The sequence below is a fragment of the Apis florea genome, unplaced genomic scaffold (assembly GCF_048593485.1).
Source record: "Apis florea isolate Af1SG1 unplaced genomic scaffold, ASM4859348v1 contig_2835_pilon, whole genome shotgun sequence".
Taxonomy (NCBI): domain Eukaryota; kingdom Metazoa; phylum Arthropoda; class Insecta; order Hymenoptera; family Apidae; genus Apis; species Apis florea.
This window is the reverse complement of record NW_028256652.1, coordinates 816,518-834,220: the sequence shown is the minus strand read 5'-3', so window position 1 is coordinate 834,220 and position 17,703 is coordinate 816,518. Positions and strand designations below refer to the sequence as shown.

At 20.6% G+C, this 17,703-nt stretch overlaps 2 protein-coding genes across 4 annotated transcripts; both read left to right on the top strand.

Annotated features, from left to right (window-relative positions):
• Position 1: 1 nt before the first annotated feature.
• On the top strand, positions 2 to 3,711 carry car (vacuolar protein sorting-associated protein 33A). 2 transcript variants are annotated; one of them, XM_003692233.4, is made up of 8 exons: positions 2 to 403; positions 633 to 829; positions 921 to 1,405; positions 1,524 to 1,644; positions 1,711 to 1,871; positions 1,967 to 2,515; positions 2,579 to 2,701; positions 2,801 to 3,711. In XM_003692233.4, exons 1-8 carry the CDS (start codon positions 299 to 301, stop codon positions 2,887 to 2,889), a joined length of 1,830 nt encoding a protein of 609 aa, XP_003692281.3. In that variant the 5' UTR covers positions 2 to 298; the 3' UTR covers positions 2,890 to 3,711. The 2 variants fall into 2 exon arrangements, with proteins under 2 accessions (XP_003692281.3, XP_086763371.1); XM_086907245.1 differs by having other exon boundaries at positions 170 to 403; positions 661 to 829.
• A 260-nt stretch (positions 3,712 to 3,971) lies between these two features.
• On the top strand, positions 3,972 to 13,404 carry Tao (Serine/threonine-protein kinase Tao). 2 transcript variants are annotated; one of them, XM_003692232.4, is made up of 12 exons: positions 3,972 to 4,301; positions 8,272 to 8,717; positions 8,846 to 9,194; positions 9,331 to 9,506; positions 9,631 to 9,793; positions 9,881 to 10,230; positions 10,321 to 10,566; positions 10,674 to 10,901; positions 10,972 to 11,211; positions 11,328 to 11,585; positions 11,838 to 12,094; positions 12,309 to 13,404. In XM_003692232.4, exons 2-12 carry the CDS (start codon positions 8,412 to 8,414, stop codon positions 12,427 to 12,429), a joined length of 2,694 nt encoding a protein of 897 aa, XP_003692280.1. In that variant the 5' UTR covers positions 3,972 to 4,301; positions 8,272 to 8,411; the 3' UTR covers positions 12,430 to 13,404. The 2 variants fall into 2 exon arrangements, with proteins under 2 accessions (XP_003692280.1, XP_012340027.1); XM_012484573.3 differs by having other exon boundaries at positions 4,060 to 4,301; positions 8,276 to 8,717.
• The last annotated feature ends 4,299 nt before the right edge of the window (positions 13,405 to 17,703 follow it).

Here is a 17,703-nt window from a genome sequence, read left to right as displayed (position 1 = left end):
TTAAAAAAGAAAATAAAATATTTGATAATTTATAAATAGTATAAATTAATAAAGTTGTTCAAATATAATTGTAAATAATAAAATATTAGATAATCTATATAAAATTTATTCATATTATTTTTATATATAAAATATTTGTATTTAATTCTAAAATAACATTGGTAATACTGATAATTAAAATCATTCACAATAAAATATGAATAAACAATCATGTCGAAATTAAACTATTAATTTAAGATATCAAAGTGACAAAAAGTAGTATATATTTAATATATAATTATATATAAATTATAAAAATATGTCATCAGCTCATTTATCAACTGGACGTTTAAATGTAGGAATAATACAGAAACAAGCAAGAAAACAATTACTTTGCTTACTTGAAAAGTGTGATGGTACAAAGGTATTAATAATAACCTTTATTATTATATATATTATTGTTATAACTAATGAATTTATAAAATTTATAACAAAAACTTTATGTTTTAATTTAAAATATAATTTAAAATATAGCATAATTATAGTATTTCTTAGTTAATTATTTTGTGTTTTTTTTATGTTGTAAGCAAATATATAATATACTAAAAACATTTCTAACAATATTCTAACATATTCTAACAATATTTTAATAGGCAATTATATGGGATCAATCTCTTGCAGGACCAATTGGTCTTGTTGCAAAATATAGTTTGCTTGAAGAACATGATGTTGTCAAAATGTATCCTTTATGTGGTGGATGTTTAACAATACCATCAAATATTGTAAATATAATATTTATAACAAGACCGCAATTAGGTCTTATGGATTTAATTGCTGAAAATGTTCATGGGTATATATAAATTGAAAAAAATTATACATAGTTTCTAATTTAATAATTAATAAAATATTATTATAAAATTTATGTAATAATTAATTTCTAGTGAAGAAGGAAAAAGGCCACGCAAAGAATTTCATTTATTTTTTGTACCAAGAAAAAGTCTTCTTTGTCAAAAGAAACTTCAAAATCGAGGTGTTTTTGGCAGCTTTACATTAATAGAAGAATTTAAATGTGATTTATTTCCTTTTGATAATGATCTTCTTTCCATGGAATTAAGTGGATCATTTAAGGAATTTCATTTAGAAAATGATCCCACTTGTTTATATCAAGTAGCACAAGCTATTCATAGTTTACAAAAATTATATGGAAAAATTCCTAAAATTACTGGCAAAGGACCTGCTGCTAATAAAGTTTGGGAATTATTAGAAAGATTAAATAGAGAAGAAGAGGATAATAAAACAATATCTGTTCAATCATTTACTATAGAACATTTATTGTTATTAGATCGTTCTATAGATTTGCTTTCACCTTTAGTTACACAATTAACATATGAAGGATTAATAGATGAAATTTTTGGAATAAAATATAGTTGAGTTTAAAATTTTAGTATATTTTATAATAATTTAAACAATAATAAATAAATAATTTTTTAAAAATAATTTTATTTTGATTTTTATATCAGTTTATTAAAATATTATAATTTTAGATACTGTACAGCTACCAGCAAGAAAATTTCATGATTCTCAAGATTCTCCAACAACAATGACACTTAATGAAAAAGAACAAATTATACTTAATTCTGGAGAAGAATTATTTGGAGAAATCAGGTAACACTTTTTACATTTTTATATTTTAATATCATTTATTTTATTATAGAATTTTTTTAATTATAGAGATAAAAATTTTAATGGAGTAGGACCTGTTCTAAGTAAAAAAGCTAAAGTTATTTCATTACAATTTGATGAAAGACATGGAGATAAAAGTGTACAAGAAATTAAACAATTTGTAGCACGCTTACCACATATGTTAGCTACTAAGCAATCATTAGCAAAACGTAATGTTTTTTTTATATAATAATAATATTAATATTATCATTACAATGAAATAAATATCATTAATTTTATAAATATATTTTTATTTCTTTTTTAGATACAACAATAGCAGAAATGATAAAAGAAGTTACAGATTCCAGTAGCTTTTTAGAATCATTACAAGTTGAACAAGAGTTATTAAATTGTATAGATACAGATAAACCAAATACTTACATAGAAGATATGATAGTACAACAACAACCACTTTTAAAAGTTTTACGACTTCTTTGTATACAATCTTTAACAAATTCTGGGCTTAAACCAAAGTTATTAGATTATTATAAAAGAGAAATAATACAAACATATGGATATCAAAATTTACCAACTATATTAAATTTAGAAAAAGCTGGATTACTAAAACAACAACAATCTACACGCAAATATACAGTATTACGAAAAGCATTAAGACTTACTGTTGAAGATGAAAGTGAAATTGCGCCAAAAGATATTAGTTATGTTCATTCTATATATGCACCATTAAGTGTTCGATTAGCAGAACAACTTGTACAACCCAATGGTTGGCAAGGTTTGAATGATGTAATGGGATTATTACCTGGCCCTACTATTAATAGTGTACCATATAGTCATATACCATCATCCGCGAGAAGTAAGAAATATGTATCTTTGTGTTTATTATTATATAAATAATTCACTGTAATTTATTTTTTAGGAAATTCTATTACTAGTGAAGATTCTAATTCAGAACCACCGAAATTAGTAATGGTTTTTTTTATTGGAGGATGTACATTTGCAGAAATTTCTGCTTTAAGATTTTTATCTCAACAAGAGGATTGTAAGTAATATTAATATTTTATTATGTTATTAGAGTTTTATAATTAATTTTTCGTTTATTTATACAATATATTTTGATCAAAATTAATTTTATTTTCAGTGAATGTAGAATTTGTTGTCTGCACTACAAAATTAATAAATGGAAATACGTTTTTAATGTCATTAATGGAAAATCTAGAAAATATGTGACTTAAGAAAATTAAATGTTATTTTGTGTGATATATATACTCTATTATACATAATATTTACATATATTTTCTTAAAAATATATGTAAATTCTTTCTCTTTATTAAGTATATTCATTAGAAGAAAACTATATATATAATATATATAAAACATATATAGATGTGATAAAGCCTTAAATTTATACTTTACTTTTGAGAATTTGTCATAAGCATTTCAATTACATATATAAACATATTACATATTATATACATATAATGTATATTATATAAAATAGAAATTATATATTATCAAAAAAATCACTTTTTCTAATCATATTTATAATATAAGTTAAATATTAAGTTAAATATATAAGTAATAAATGTAATATAAATTAAATATAGTATATAGTAATATATTATATAATATATATTATATATTATATGTATTGTATAGTAATATATAATACATATTATTAAATTATATTATAGTATATATTATATATTTTATATTATATATATACTATACATAAATTGATAATTTTCATATTGCAAATTGGATAAAATTAAATTTATTTCAATGCAAAATTATAAAATTTTTTAAAAAGTTATAAACTTATAAAATTTTTATAAGTTAATTTGAAAATTTTATTTATATAAAATAAAATTATATTTATGTGATAATTTTATCTAAAATAATTTTATTTTCATATGTATATTATATTATTTTAAATATGTAACAAAATTATATAAAATTTATCAATATTATATATAAATTTTATATAAAAATTATACAATAAACTAATTATAAAACATTTTTATTAAATAAAACATTTTTATGTATCTAAAATTTAAAAATACTTAAATTAATTTTAAATAAAATTTTTTTTATTACATATAAAAAACTTATTAAATGTTATCAAAATTTATTGTTTTTATTTTATATTTTAATTTGGTAATTTAATGTATAATTGTTTTTAATAATATTCAATATTATCGCTTTCAAAACATTTTATTAAAATCAAATGAAATTGGTAAGGAAGTAATTCGTAGTTACCGATTATATTTTCTAGTTTAATACTTGACCAACATAGAGCGCCACTCATCATTGACGGAGAATTCGCCTGCTGTGGAGTACACCCAGACCAGACGAAAAGGCGTCAAAAAGTTTGCGAATTCTCGTGTGTGGCCGATAGTGGGTGCCGTATTGTTGCGTTGCCGCGGATTGTCGCGTCTCGCGCGTGTGTGCGTACGTGCGTGACACGTACGAGGCGTGTACTTTTCCGGGGTGCGGTGCATTTGCACAACGAAAAATTGTGTTCCTCGGATCTTAATATGCTTGAAGGATCGGCCAAGTTCAGGAAAAAGAGGTGCTCCGCCTGAAGAGAGTGTTCGGAGCTGCGCGCATGCTTCTGTGCCCGCTCCTTCGCCATTTTGGAGGTGAATATCATTTTTTTCCTTGTTGCCGGAATTTTGGATAAATTTCAGTTGATACATTAGGATCTGACTGTAATATTGTACACTCGATCCAAACACGGCAAGCGTTTTCGTCTACAACGACAATGTTCCTTTACTGCATTTGTGGAACCAATCTGACGCGATTGCTACGAGTCAGAGACCCAACCCTCCTTACGCCCGCATTTCTCCTGCGAATTTTATTCGACCGCCTTTTTTACTTATCAGTTCCAATTCTATAATTATTTTTTATTTTCTCGTAAAAATACTTGTTTAAAAGTTTTAAATACTAATGATACATTCACTTCGATTTTTTTTTATGGAGAAGACTATGTTCTGTTTAAAAACATATGATATTTATTCAAGTCAGACGAGTTTCTACCTAATGGTAAAGAACTATCAATAAATCTCTTTGCTATCGATATTATCGATAGTTTCTTGATAGTTTTTGAAAAAAATAAAAATATATGTGATGAAAATTTAGTAACATAAATGTATTTTATAACATTATATATAATTTTTGTATTTTATTTTATTTTATATTGTATGTATGTATAACGTTTTTTCTTATTATTTTTCAATTATGATTTAAAAATTTAAACATGTCGATATTTTTAAATTTTAATCTTGATTTTTTTTCTAAATTCTAGTGAAAAAAATATTTTTTTATTCTTTATTCATATTATCAGTATATGCAAATAGATAAAATTGCATTTTCTAGCATGCATCTAAAATAAAATAACATAATATGTATATTAATTTCGTATATATAATAATTTTTCATCTATTTTTTTTGTATCTTTCAATAGAATGAAGGATTTATATCTGTTAGGATATTTGATGTTAAATACTTTTTTTTTATTAGAAAATCTTTCTTTAAAGAAAAAAACTGGAATTATTTTCTTTTTTTCAGATATTTTAGGTGAATTATTATTGACATTTGCAGAAATGATTTTTTATTTAATATGTTAAATTTAAAAAAATTGATATTTGCAAATTACAAATTAATTTTTCTTCTTTTATTTTTAATGATTTTATATTTGTCCGTTTTGATGTATTTCACAATAATTGATATGATATTATGACATATCTTAATATTTGTTTTTCTTCATCAAATATTTCCAAAATATTCTCTATATCCTAGAAGCAATATTTTTTTCTTTATATAAATGATACAAAAATCTTTTTTAATTGTAATCAGTTATGATAATTTTCTTTTAAGAAATTCTAATCTTATTTAGAATTTTCTATTCTAATATATGAATTGTAGTAATTTGTATGATTTTGTTTTTAAATCAAGATTATTTTATTTTAATTTCATTTTGTGATACTATTTTTAAAAAATTTAATGTATTTTATATCACAAGATTTAATATGTATACATAGCATAGAAATTATTTAATTTTTAATATTTCTTTTATCATTTTATAATTATAATACAAATTTAATAAAACTTTTTAAATATTTCATTTTATAAAAATTTCTATCAATAAATTTGTAATTGTTTCTGAAAATGTAATACATATAATTTTCAAAAATGCTGCAGATATCAATTCAAAATTTATATTTAAAATGATAAATAAAAAATTTCATTTCTTTGAAATTGCACAGATATATATTTTATTGTTTGTAATATTATATATAATTTTTCTGTAATAGAAAAATATATCATTTTAAAATATTTATTTCTTAATGAAAATTTTGAAATAAAGTATAAGATATTTTATATTTTAATAAGATTTTTAAAATCTTTATCATTTGCAATATTAAATAATTAAAAATTAGCAGCAATCATTAATTTTGAAGTATCAATATATATTTTTCTTTTAGATTATTACATGATTTTTTTAAAAAATTTATTGATCTTATATTTTTTTGAATTATTATTTTTTCTTAATAAATATATATATAAAATGAATAATTTGAATTATAATGATAATAATTGTATTGATAAAAAATATTGATAAAAAAATTATAGTGATCAAAAAAAATATTTATATATTTTTCAAAATAAAATCTTTTTATAATTAAACTAAACAACAAATGCATAAAATTTTTATTTAAATCATTGCTCTGAAATATAAATACTTAAAGATGCAGAATAAAATCAAAAATTGCTAATTTTGATCAATTATTTGAATCTATAAAAGACATTTTTTTTTTTTTTACTTTTATTATAACTCAAAAAAGTTTAAAAAAACAATCTCCATTTTCTTTACATTTTTGAAATTCTGATTTTTTCAACACAATATCTAGTAAATTATGTATATTTCTTCCTACAAAAATTCAAGTCAAACTTAAAAGATAAAATAAAAATTTAATTCAATTGTAAAAAAATATAGTAAAATAAAATAAAAATAACATGAATATTTTCTTTGAATATTATGTTAAGTCTAGAATAGGATATGTTAAAAAATATTTTCTTTGAATATTAAGTCTAGAATAGGTTATGTTAAAAAGAAAGATTAGTTAATTTAAACTAAAATATTAAAAGAAATAGTAAAATGAAGAATTAACATATTTTCACTAATATCAATAAATATAATAACATAATAGATAAAAAAAATCTATTGATTATTTCTAAATAATATGTAATACATTATAAAATCATTTTATATGGTTGTTTAGATTAAGTATATTTCCATTTATTTTGTATCTTTTCTTATAGATAAGGTATTTCATCAATTTTTTATTTTTAAATTTGTCAAAAATTTATTTAAAAATTTTAATATGAATCACTTTTATTGTGATATCTTAATTGATATAATTGAATGCTCATTTTCTTTTTTATTTTCATTTATTTAACAATAAATTAAAATAAAAAATAAATAAGTTAAAAATATCATTGTATACTATATTATTTTATTTTAAATTAAATATATATATTATAAATTAAAAGATAAAATTTTCTTATTTTTTTGTAAAATATTTGTGAAAATAAAAGTGAGTGAAAGTAAAATAAATAAGAATAAGGAATAATCTATAATGTTCAATTAATAAAAAAAATAATCATATAATTACAAATAAATATGATATTTACTTATTTTAAAATTCACTAACTTTAGAATAGCTGTCAAATCAAAACTCAATATGCCATAACCTCAAAAGCCACGTGTCTTTAAAATTATAAATTAATGATAGAAAATAATAATATATGTTATATTAAAAATAAAGTTTAAATTTAATGATTTTGTACAATTTTTAGTATGCTTAATAAAATGTATTAAAATAATTAATTTCTATGTCCTAAAATTCATCTACAATCCACTTTTTCTTTCGATAATTTTAAGATTTTTTTTTTTAAGAACTATCGAAAATATCGATAATTGTAAAAGACTATCGACAATGATTTTGATAATGTTAGCTATCGATAATATCGATAGTGCTATCGATAGTTCTCCACCTCTAATTTCCACGGATAGAATGGTGTGTTTCGTATTGAGGACCTCGTGATAAGTGTCAAGTCTCATTTTAATCATATAAAAATACATTTGTAGTGAAAAGAAATCTTTATTTATACTTTGTATACTATAAATTTATGTATTTATATTTGTTAAATATTATTTATTGTTGAGCTTATTAAAAATTTGCTGCTGTTAATGTGTTATAAAAAATTAAATTAAGAGAAATATGAAATTAAGGTATGTGAATCATAATATATCAAAATATAATATTATGTGTCATATGTATTATTATATTTAATTAAATACAATTTATACTACATAGAATTGTATAAGAGATTAAGAATTGTTCTAAATTTGTTTTTGATAAAAAACATATTAACTATTTGTTTATTTTATTTATTATACTTTATATGAAACACATTTATATATTTTAATATTGAATAAAATTAAAGATAATATAAGTAAATTAATATATTTAAGTTGAAAATAATGTAAGATAAATTAGTTTATTTATTAATTGTCAAAGAAATTAAAAATATTTTTTTCCACAGATAGAATGTTAAATTTTGGAATGGACTGACAGAGAATTAAGTAAAATTATAAAATTTAGAATAGAAGATTGAAAGATAAGAAGACGTCAAAACTCTGTCTGAAATAGGCCTTGGCTTTATATAATTATTAATACTTTACTATGCCAGCTGTTCCAAGGCCTGGTAGCCTTAAGGACCCAGAGATTGCTGAATTATTTGAAAAAAATGATCCGGAGAAAATATTTGAAGATTTGCGTGAAATCGGGCATGGTAGTTTTGGGGCTGTTTATTATGCACGATGTTTGGTTACCAAAGAAATTGTTGCAATCAAAAAAATGTCATATTTGGGAAAACAAACTGTTGAAAAATGGCAGGATATCTTGAAAGAAATTCGTTTTCTTAGGCAACTTAATCATCCTAATACAATAGAGTATAAGGGTTGTTATCTCAGGGATCACACTGCCTGGGTAATTTTTAAAATTATTTTAATAAATCAATTTTTAAATAATGATTTTAATTACTTATGACATATTGTATTCATTTTTTTAAATTGTTAAATAATGAATTATAAATTAATTATATAAATTAATTATAGTTGGTAATGGAATATTGCCTTGGTTCTGCATCAGACATTATCGAAGTTCATAAGAGACCATTAAAAGAAGATGAAATAGCTGCAATTTGTGAAGGTGTGTTACGTGGTTTGCATTATCTTCATTCTCTTGGAAGAATTCATCGAGATGTAAAAGCAGGAAATATTTTACTTACTGAAAATGGTACAGTAAAATTGGCAGATTTTGGATCTGCAAGCATAAAATGTCCAGCGAATAGCTTTGTAGGAACTCCTTATTGGATGGCACCAGAAGTCATATTAGCTATGGATGAAGGACAATATGATGGGAAAGTAGATGTATGGTCTTTAGGGATAACGTGTATTGAATTAGGTATTAGATTATTTCAATTTTAACGTTTTTTATTAATTTATTTTTGAAAATTTTTTATTATTTATTTTTTATTATATTTAAAAAATAAGTTATTTAGAATTATAGTAAAATATTTATCAAACTGTATTTATTTTAGCTGAACGCAAACCACCTTATTTTAATATGAATGCTATGAGTGCTTTGTATCATATTGCTCAAAATGATACACCAACTTTAAATTCTCCAGACTGGTCAGATGTTTTCCGTCACTTTGTTGAAGTATGTTTAACTAAAAGTCCAACTGAAAGGCCAGCCTCTGGTAAACTGTTATCAGTGAGTTTTTTTAATGAAATTTTTATTTGCAACAATATATGATTTTCTGATTCATTTATTATTCATATAAATAGATATACTGTAGTTTAGTTAGTTGTTTTCTTATAGGCTTTCAATTTTACAGCATCAATTTGTCACCAGAACACGTTCTCCACAAGTTCTAATAGACTTAATTCAGAGAACAAAAGCTGCTGTTAGAGAACTGGATAATTTAAATTATCGAAAAATGAAAAAGATTTTAATGATCGATGCTTGTGAGACTGAAAGTACAGTTGGTGATGCTGATGGTATAAGAAATTTTCAGAAACTTTAAATTATAATAATTGTTTATATTCTAATTTGATTCAATTTTATTTATGTTTTTATTTTTATAGATACACCTGATGAACAAACAGGTGGTGATAGTAGCAAAAGTAATTCAATTACCTCAGAGCATTCAATTCATTCAATGGGCGTTTCTGCAAGCTCTCAAAGTTCCTCCACCAATAGCCTGCCACTGCCAAATGCTGATGCAAATGATTATTCTACAGGATCTGTACGAAATAGACATAAAATATCAGCAGGCGGTGTCACTGCCAATCTTCTTGAACATGGTGCCAATAATTTTGCAACAATTAGAACAACATCAATTGTAACTAAACAACAAAAAGAACATATGCAAGAAGAAATGCATGAACAAATGAGTGGATATAAACGAATGAGACGTGAACATCAAGGTGCTTTGGTAAGTGTTATTAATTTATTTAAATTTCTTATATTTAGATAATTAAAAATCATATTTTTATTAGATAGTATATTTAATTTGTTTAAATAGGTAAAATTAGAAGAACGTTGTAAAATGGAAATGGAATCCCATAAACAATTATTGGACAAAGAATATGAAACCCTTTTACAACAATTTAGCAAAGAATTAGAAAAACTTCAATTAAGGCATTTGCAAGAATTAGAACGTAAGCTTAAACAAAATCAAAATGCTGAAAAGAAACTTCACAAAGAAATTACAAGTAGACAAGAAGCAGATCGAAAAGCATTAGAAGCACAACAAAAGAAAGATTATAAGGTGAAATAATAAATATAATAATAATAATTATTTTATGTTTAAAAAAATTACAAAAAATTATCTTTATGTCTTCTTGATAGTTTTTGATAATTTAGTCATTTTTTAAGGTTTACAAAGAAAGATGGAAAAAAGAATTATCTCAGGATGAAGTTACACCGAAGCGGCAACGAGATGCTACACTTCAAAGTCATAAAGATAATTTACGACAAATGGAAGCACAAGAAGAACAACGACTTGCAAGAGGGCAAAGGGAATACCTTGATCTTGAAATTCGTAAATTCCGTAGAAAAAAGTTACTTGTTTTCCATAGTTTGGAACAAGAACTACTTCGAGAAGTTAGTATAATATTTTTTTTTCCATTACAGAACTTTTTTCTTATTTGTTAAATATATTTTTTTTATAAAGGAATTAAATAAAAGACAACAACAATTAGAACAAGCACATAATATGTTATTAAGACATCATGAAAAAACACAAGAATTAGAATATAGACAACAAAGAGCAGTTCATGCTCTTAGAGAAGATCAAGTTCATCGACAACATGCTACAGAACTTTCTAATCAACAGGATTATATGCAAAGAGCAGAACGTGATTTACGTAAAAAACATGCATTGGAACTCAAACAACAACCTAAGAGTCTCAAAGTGAGTAATATATTTTAATTTTTTTAAAATAATAATGTATATTTTATTGAAATAATAAAAAATGATAGCTAAAAAAATATATAAAAATTTAAAAATTTTATATATATTTATTTTAGCAAAAAGAAATGCAAATTCGAAAACAATTTAGAGAAACATGTAAAATACAAACACGACAATATAAGGCATTAAAAGCTCAAATATTACAAACAACAGCTAAAGAAGAACAAAAAGCTGTTATAAAAAAATTAAAAGAGGAACAAAGAAGAAAATTAGCTTTATTGGGTGATCAATATGAACAAAGTATTGCTGAAATGCTCCAAAAACAAAGTATACGTTTAGATGAATCACAAGAAGTTGAATGTCATAATCTTAAGGTAAGATTTAAAAGTTACAAGATTTCAAAAATTTTTTCTTTAAATATTTAACATTATTTAATAAGTTTTTAGAAATGTTTTTGTTTAAGTAAAAGAGATAAAAAGAATTTATTATGATTATACACGTATTTACATCATAATTTTAAAATTTGATTTAAATAATATTTAAAGTAAATTTAATATTATAACTATTAAGACTAATTTTTAATATTTTTAATATTTTATTATAATTATTTTTTATATATTTTATAGGAAAGATTAAATTATGAATTAGAAATGTTAATGGCGTATCAATCTAAAAATAAAATGCAAGCTGAAGCGCAAAGAAACAGAGAACGTCGTGAGTTGGAAGATCGAGTATCAGTTAGAAGAGCATTGCTTGAACAAAAAATGGAACTTGAAACTCAGGAATTTCTTCGTGAACGTAGTGAGCGAATACGTTTATTACATGAAAGACAGGAACGTGAATTACAACAATTTGACGAGGAAAGTGCAAGAATAGGATTCAGGTATGTAATTTATATTATAGGCTTATTAGAATAAATTTCATAAATATTAATGAAAAAAGAAAATATTTCAATTGTTTCCTTTTATACTTCTATATTTTTAAAGTATTAAAATTATGTTAAATATTTATCGTCATTTTATAAAATATAAAAATAGATTTAAGAATTTAAAAAAAAAATATTGTAGATGTATACATATTTTTTCAAATTATTGCAGTGCTCTGGCGATAGCTGAGGCATCAAAAGAATCTTATCCAGACGATGAAAGCCTTAGTGGCTCAATGTTAAGTCTGGCTCACAGTAATAGTTCTACATCCTTCCCCCCTAATAGTCTTTAATTTTAATCATATTAATAGAATATGTATGTATGTACGTTTGCCTGTAGTGAATGTATAACGAGCCTACCTTTGTTTAATTCAATGATTTACATATATAGTAAAAGTTGGCTCGTTATATGCATTGACCCAAACCTAAGAGAGAGGTTTGTTAGGGTTGGGAATGTGTATTGGACTGAAATTAATGTAACAGCATATTTTTTAATTATCAAAATATGTCAATGTGATCTATCTGGAAAGAGAGCTTCATATTGAAGAAGAACTTAGATGCTTTTTGCAACGTTGTAATATTTATTAATCATATCCAAATACTTTGTGAACTAAATAGGATTAAAAAAGAAAAAATCTTTTAAGTATCAGTCTCATCTACTATGAAAAGTAAATTTTAATGTTTATCTTGGGCTTGAAGTAAGCCAACTATCATAGCATACAGAAAATTTTATATGCGACAGAAAATGTTTAGAGACATTTATTTATCAATATCTTGCAATTATAATAATAAAAAAAAATAGTATAATCATAATGCTCGAATTATTATACATTTGATTTTGATTAATTGAAGATTTGAAATAAGAATAAAACAAGAATAATATTTTCGGTAAGATTTTAACTTATCAAAGGTCTCTAGTATTAAATAATCTTACTGATAAATACATGTATTGACCTTTGAAAACTTATTTCAAGCTTTCAATAACACTTAGTCTGATTTAATTGAGTGATTTATTTATTTAATTGCATTTTTAATGCAATTAGGATATTTACAAAGTGACAAACTGAAAAAATTTAGTTACAATATTTTATGTTATAGTTATAATAACATTCATGATATATAATATTTGTTATTTTAACGAGAGAGATTAATTTCTAAAATTGAAAGACATTTTTTTACTATTTTATACAATTTGTTTTACATTATTAAGAAGAAATGTCAATATCAAAAATTAAATTGATAATAAAATTATTGTTGAATTACCAAAATATGACAGTGTCCACTTCAAATTCCTTTCAATATTGAAATGTATTTTGATTTTAATTTAATATTATTAAGTATGAAGTCTTAATGCGATTATTTGTAACTATTTAAATGATTAAATGATTACGTTAATTTTTTTTTATTGAATATATGATATATATTTTTTAAATCATTATGTTATCAATCATTTATCACAAGAAATAGAAAACTATTTTATACAATGGGAAATACCTAAACAATTTAAATAATAATTTATAATTTGAATTTTTGAGGTAAAAAATAATGTACTATGTAAGAAATATTTGATATTATATTTAGATATTTTATAATTATAATATGCTCAATTACATATTTTAAAATTATAATAATGTTACTGAATGTATTGTTGATGAATTAATATAATTAATTATATTATATAATCTATTATATAATATAATGAATTAATATAATTTTGTATTAATATTTTTAAATACTTATAAAATACTGATAATTAACATTTAATTATTTTATTAATATCTTATAATATATTAAGATTATTAATTAACAAATTTTTATTATTTGTTTTCAATAATTAAAAATAATCTTATATAAAAAATGTTTTTCTATTATTTTTGTCACAATAAAAACATGGAAAAGATAAAGAGTAAAATAAAAAATAATTATGAAAATAATATTAATAAAATATCTAAATATATAGAAAACATCAAATATTTTTTATTTTTTAAATATTTAGTTCTGTTTTTAAAAAGTGGAAAATGACTTAAAAGATATCTTTTAGGTACCCATGTATATATTGTCAAATATTAAAATTTTTGCTACTTAATATAAATAACATGAAAATAAATATTATTTTTATTACAAAATATTTTTTTTATTATATTTAAAAAAAATTATATTATATTTAAATTAAAATATATATTTTTTTGATTATATAAAAGTTTTTGATATCTTAATAGATCAAACTTAAAAATATATTAACTATATATATTATATATAATATAAAATCATTATTCTATAAATATTTCTTAGTATATAATTAAATTCAATTCATGCATTTCTTCAAAATAAGACTAATTAATGAAAAAAATATAATTAGCATATTATGATTTTATATATGTTGAAAATTAACAATAATAATATAAAAATATTATTTCATTTTTGCATCTAATAATTTATGTGATTTTGAAATTAGTCAGAAATTGATTAAATTATATATATTTTAATTTTCTTTTCACATACATATATTTACTTTTTCTCTCTCTTGTCAAAATGAATCTGCAAATATTATTCTAGTCTATATTATTTTTGGTATGTCACAAATGTTTTATATTAATTTTCCAGGTATCAACAAAAATTTCTTCATTGTTGATTATAATAGCATTTTGCTTTTATTATCAACATTTCAGTTATATCATATTATATTCTGTTTTAATTGTCCAATGTTTCCATCCAGTACACATCCCAATGTTGTACTTTTATATTATAATATCTAATTTTTTCTTTTTTTCATTTAATACATTTCCATATACTTTTCTATTATACATATTTTTTTTTTCATCTTCATTATTAAATTGAATTTAAATTCAAATGGTTGTGACTATTTTTCTTATTCATACTTTATTGATCAAAATAATATTTATAATATGAGTAACAAAAATAACATTATTTTAAGATGTAATTTTCATTAAATTTATTTTGCTTTTTTTAAAATAATTATTAATTATGCTTTGAAAATGTTTGTTAACATATTATAGAATATATATAATTATCTATCTATATTTCAATACAATAAAAATTTATATTTTATATAAGTTATATATATATAAATATATATAAATATGTTAAATTTATATATTACATAATTAAATATATTTTATAATGAAATATTTTTCTCATATAAAAATAACAAAGTTAGTAAAAATACTTTATTTCGAAAATATAAAATTTATTTGAATCATTTTGCTTTTTTAAAATTGTTTTAATATTTATTAAATTATATTGAAATTTAATATGAATATTAAAAGGTAAATATAAACATATATAACAAGTAACAATATTTACATAATATGTTTAACAATTAATTATAACAAAAGAGTAATATACATTCCACAATATAACAATATAATAATATTATTATTAAATTATTATATAATAATTTTATTAAAAACAACTTAATTAAAAATATCAAAATTCCACAATAAATAAATAGAATACATTATGAAATGTTCAATTGCAGTAATTTTTATAATAAAAATAAGGAAAACATTTATATATATAATATATATATATATATATATTTATGTGTTCAAAACTTTTAAAATGAAAATAGTCACAATCAACTGAATGATTTTTGTAATAATACAATATGTAAATATACACGCGTTATATATTAAAAAAAAATGTAGTATTAACAAGAAAATTTAGCATTACTTATTAATATGATTATAGCATATTAATAATTTTTTCCTTTGATTAATCTTAGGAAGTTATAAAAATTTAATAGAGACTTTTAGATAATTTTAGTGAACTGCTATAATTGATAAACAATGTAGACTGAAAAGAGATATTCGTGCTATATTCTATGTTATAATATGAGTAAATAAAATAAGTTATAATATTTAAATCCTAGTCCAGGCAATCCATGCATAAAAATCCTTCATAAAATAATTATTATAGATTTATAAAAAATATTTTGTCTTCATAGTTTATATCTTGTACATGCATTTTATTTAAGATATATTACTTTGTATAATGCTAATAAATTTCGTAATTATTATACTTGTTTTTACAATAACTTCTCTATTTTATATAAATAAAAAAATTTATATTTTAATATAAATATTTAATTTATAATTTTGAATATAAAAAAATTACATTAAAATAATAAAGTAAGGATGCTATAATTTTTGAATTTATTAAAAATATTTACAAAAATATATTTAAAATAAAATAAGAATATAAGAAATATAGAAAATTTAAAATAAAAAATATTATATATAATTTCATAAAAAATTCATAAAAATTCATATTATAAATTCATAAAAATTGGTTTAAATTAGATTAAATAAATACATAAGCTTGAGATTAAAATTTTTTTTTTTTAAATATTACATTATGTATTGTCCATGACTTCTAAAAATATATATAGGAACAAAAATTTACATAAAAATGTTACAGGAAAATTATATTTAAGTATTAATAATTCTGAAATTATGTTGCATATTAAAATTTATTATAAGGTTTAATATTTTTTTTTAATAATTTATAAAAATTGTAACTGTAATATATAATTTGTAATATATAATAACTGTTTAAAAGAAGTATTAAACATATCTGCATCTATTTATATACATACAATAATGAAATTTTTAATTTTTTAATGAAAATATTCTTATTATGAATTAATATATTTATCTAAAAATATATGGATTGCACAGACTAATATATATTTTAAAATAAAAGTAAATATTAGAAAAATGTAAATAAAAAATACTTTTCAAAAATTTTATTCATATATTCATATAGAAAGAATTAATGTGATTTAATTGTGAAGAATTAATTTTATGAAAATAAAATTTCAAAAAAGAATGTGTAATATCAGCAATAATCAAAATAATATATTGTTTAATCAAAGATATATTATTTTATTTAATGTTGTATATGAAATAAATATATATAAATAATCATACATTTAATAATTATTATAAAAATTTTAATTATCAATAAAATTTTATAAATATTTTTTTTAAATAAAAAACACGAATTAATAATGAAATTTTAAAAATTTATTTAGAAGCACGAATTCTCTTTAAGTCTGATTGTATGTATATATTAAAAAAATGAAAAAGAAGATGACTTTTTGATCACAACTATAAGACTACTATTATAAATTACTAAAAATTAATTTAGAATATTATTTTTAGTTGTTAATAGCATTTGTAAATATTCATTGAGTATATAAGATTTTGAAATTGAATCTTAATTATGAAGACTAGAATTTAGCATAATAGAATTTATTGAATTTTCCAAAGCTATTAACTTGATAATTTGAACTTAAAAAGTGATATATTAAACTAGCTAATTAAATATAGGTATGGCATATCAGTTAACAATTACTAATCAATACTTATAATCAATATAAATATTTGATCAGTTTTTTTCTCATTTATTTCCATCCATGTGTGATTTTTTAAATTTGATTACAATTTTTATTATAGTATATTCATATTGAGTTAAAATCAATAATATTTTTTAAATCAATTTAAAAATGAAAAAAAATTTTAATTTTATTTTTATATTATGAT

Coding starts and splice junctions, on each gene's coding strand:
- car (XM_003692233.4), top strand. CDS start 299: ATGTCATCAGCTCATTTATCAACTGGACGTTTAAATGTAGGAATAATA. Junction 404..632: donor AAAAGTGTGATGGTACAAAG/GTATTAATAATA, acceptor ATATTTTAATAG/GCAATTATATGGGATCAATC. Junction 1,872..1,966: donor TAAGCAATCATTAGCAAAAC/GTAATGTTTTTT, acceptor TTTCTTTTTTAG/ATACAACAATAGCAGAAATG.
- Tao (XM_003692232.4), top strand. CDS start 8,412: ATGCCAGCTGTTCCAAGGCCTGGTAGCCTTAAGGACCCAGAGATTGCT. Junction 8,718..8,845: donor TCAGGGATCACACTGCCTGG/GTAATTTTTAAA, acceptor AATTAATTATAG/TTGGTAATGGAATATTGCCT. Junction 10,231..10,320: donor GTGAACATCAAGGTGCTTTG/GTAAGTGTTATT, acceptor TTGTTTAAATAG/GTAAAATTAGAAGAACGTTG.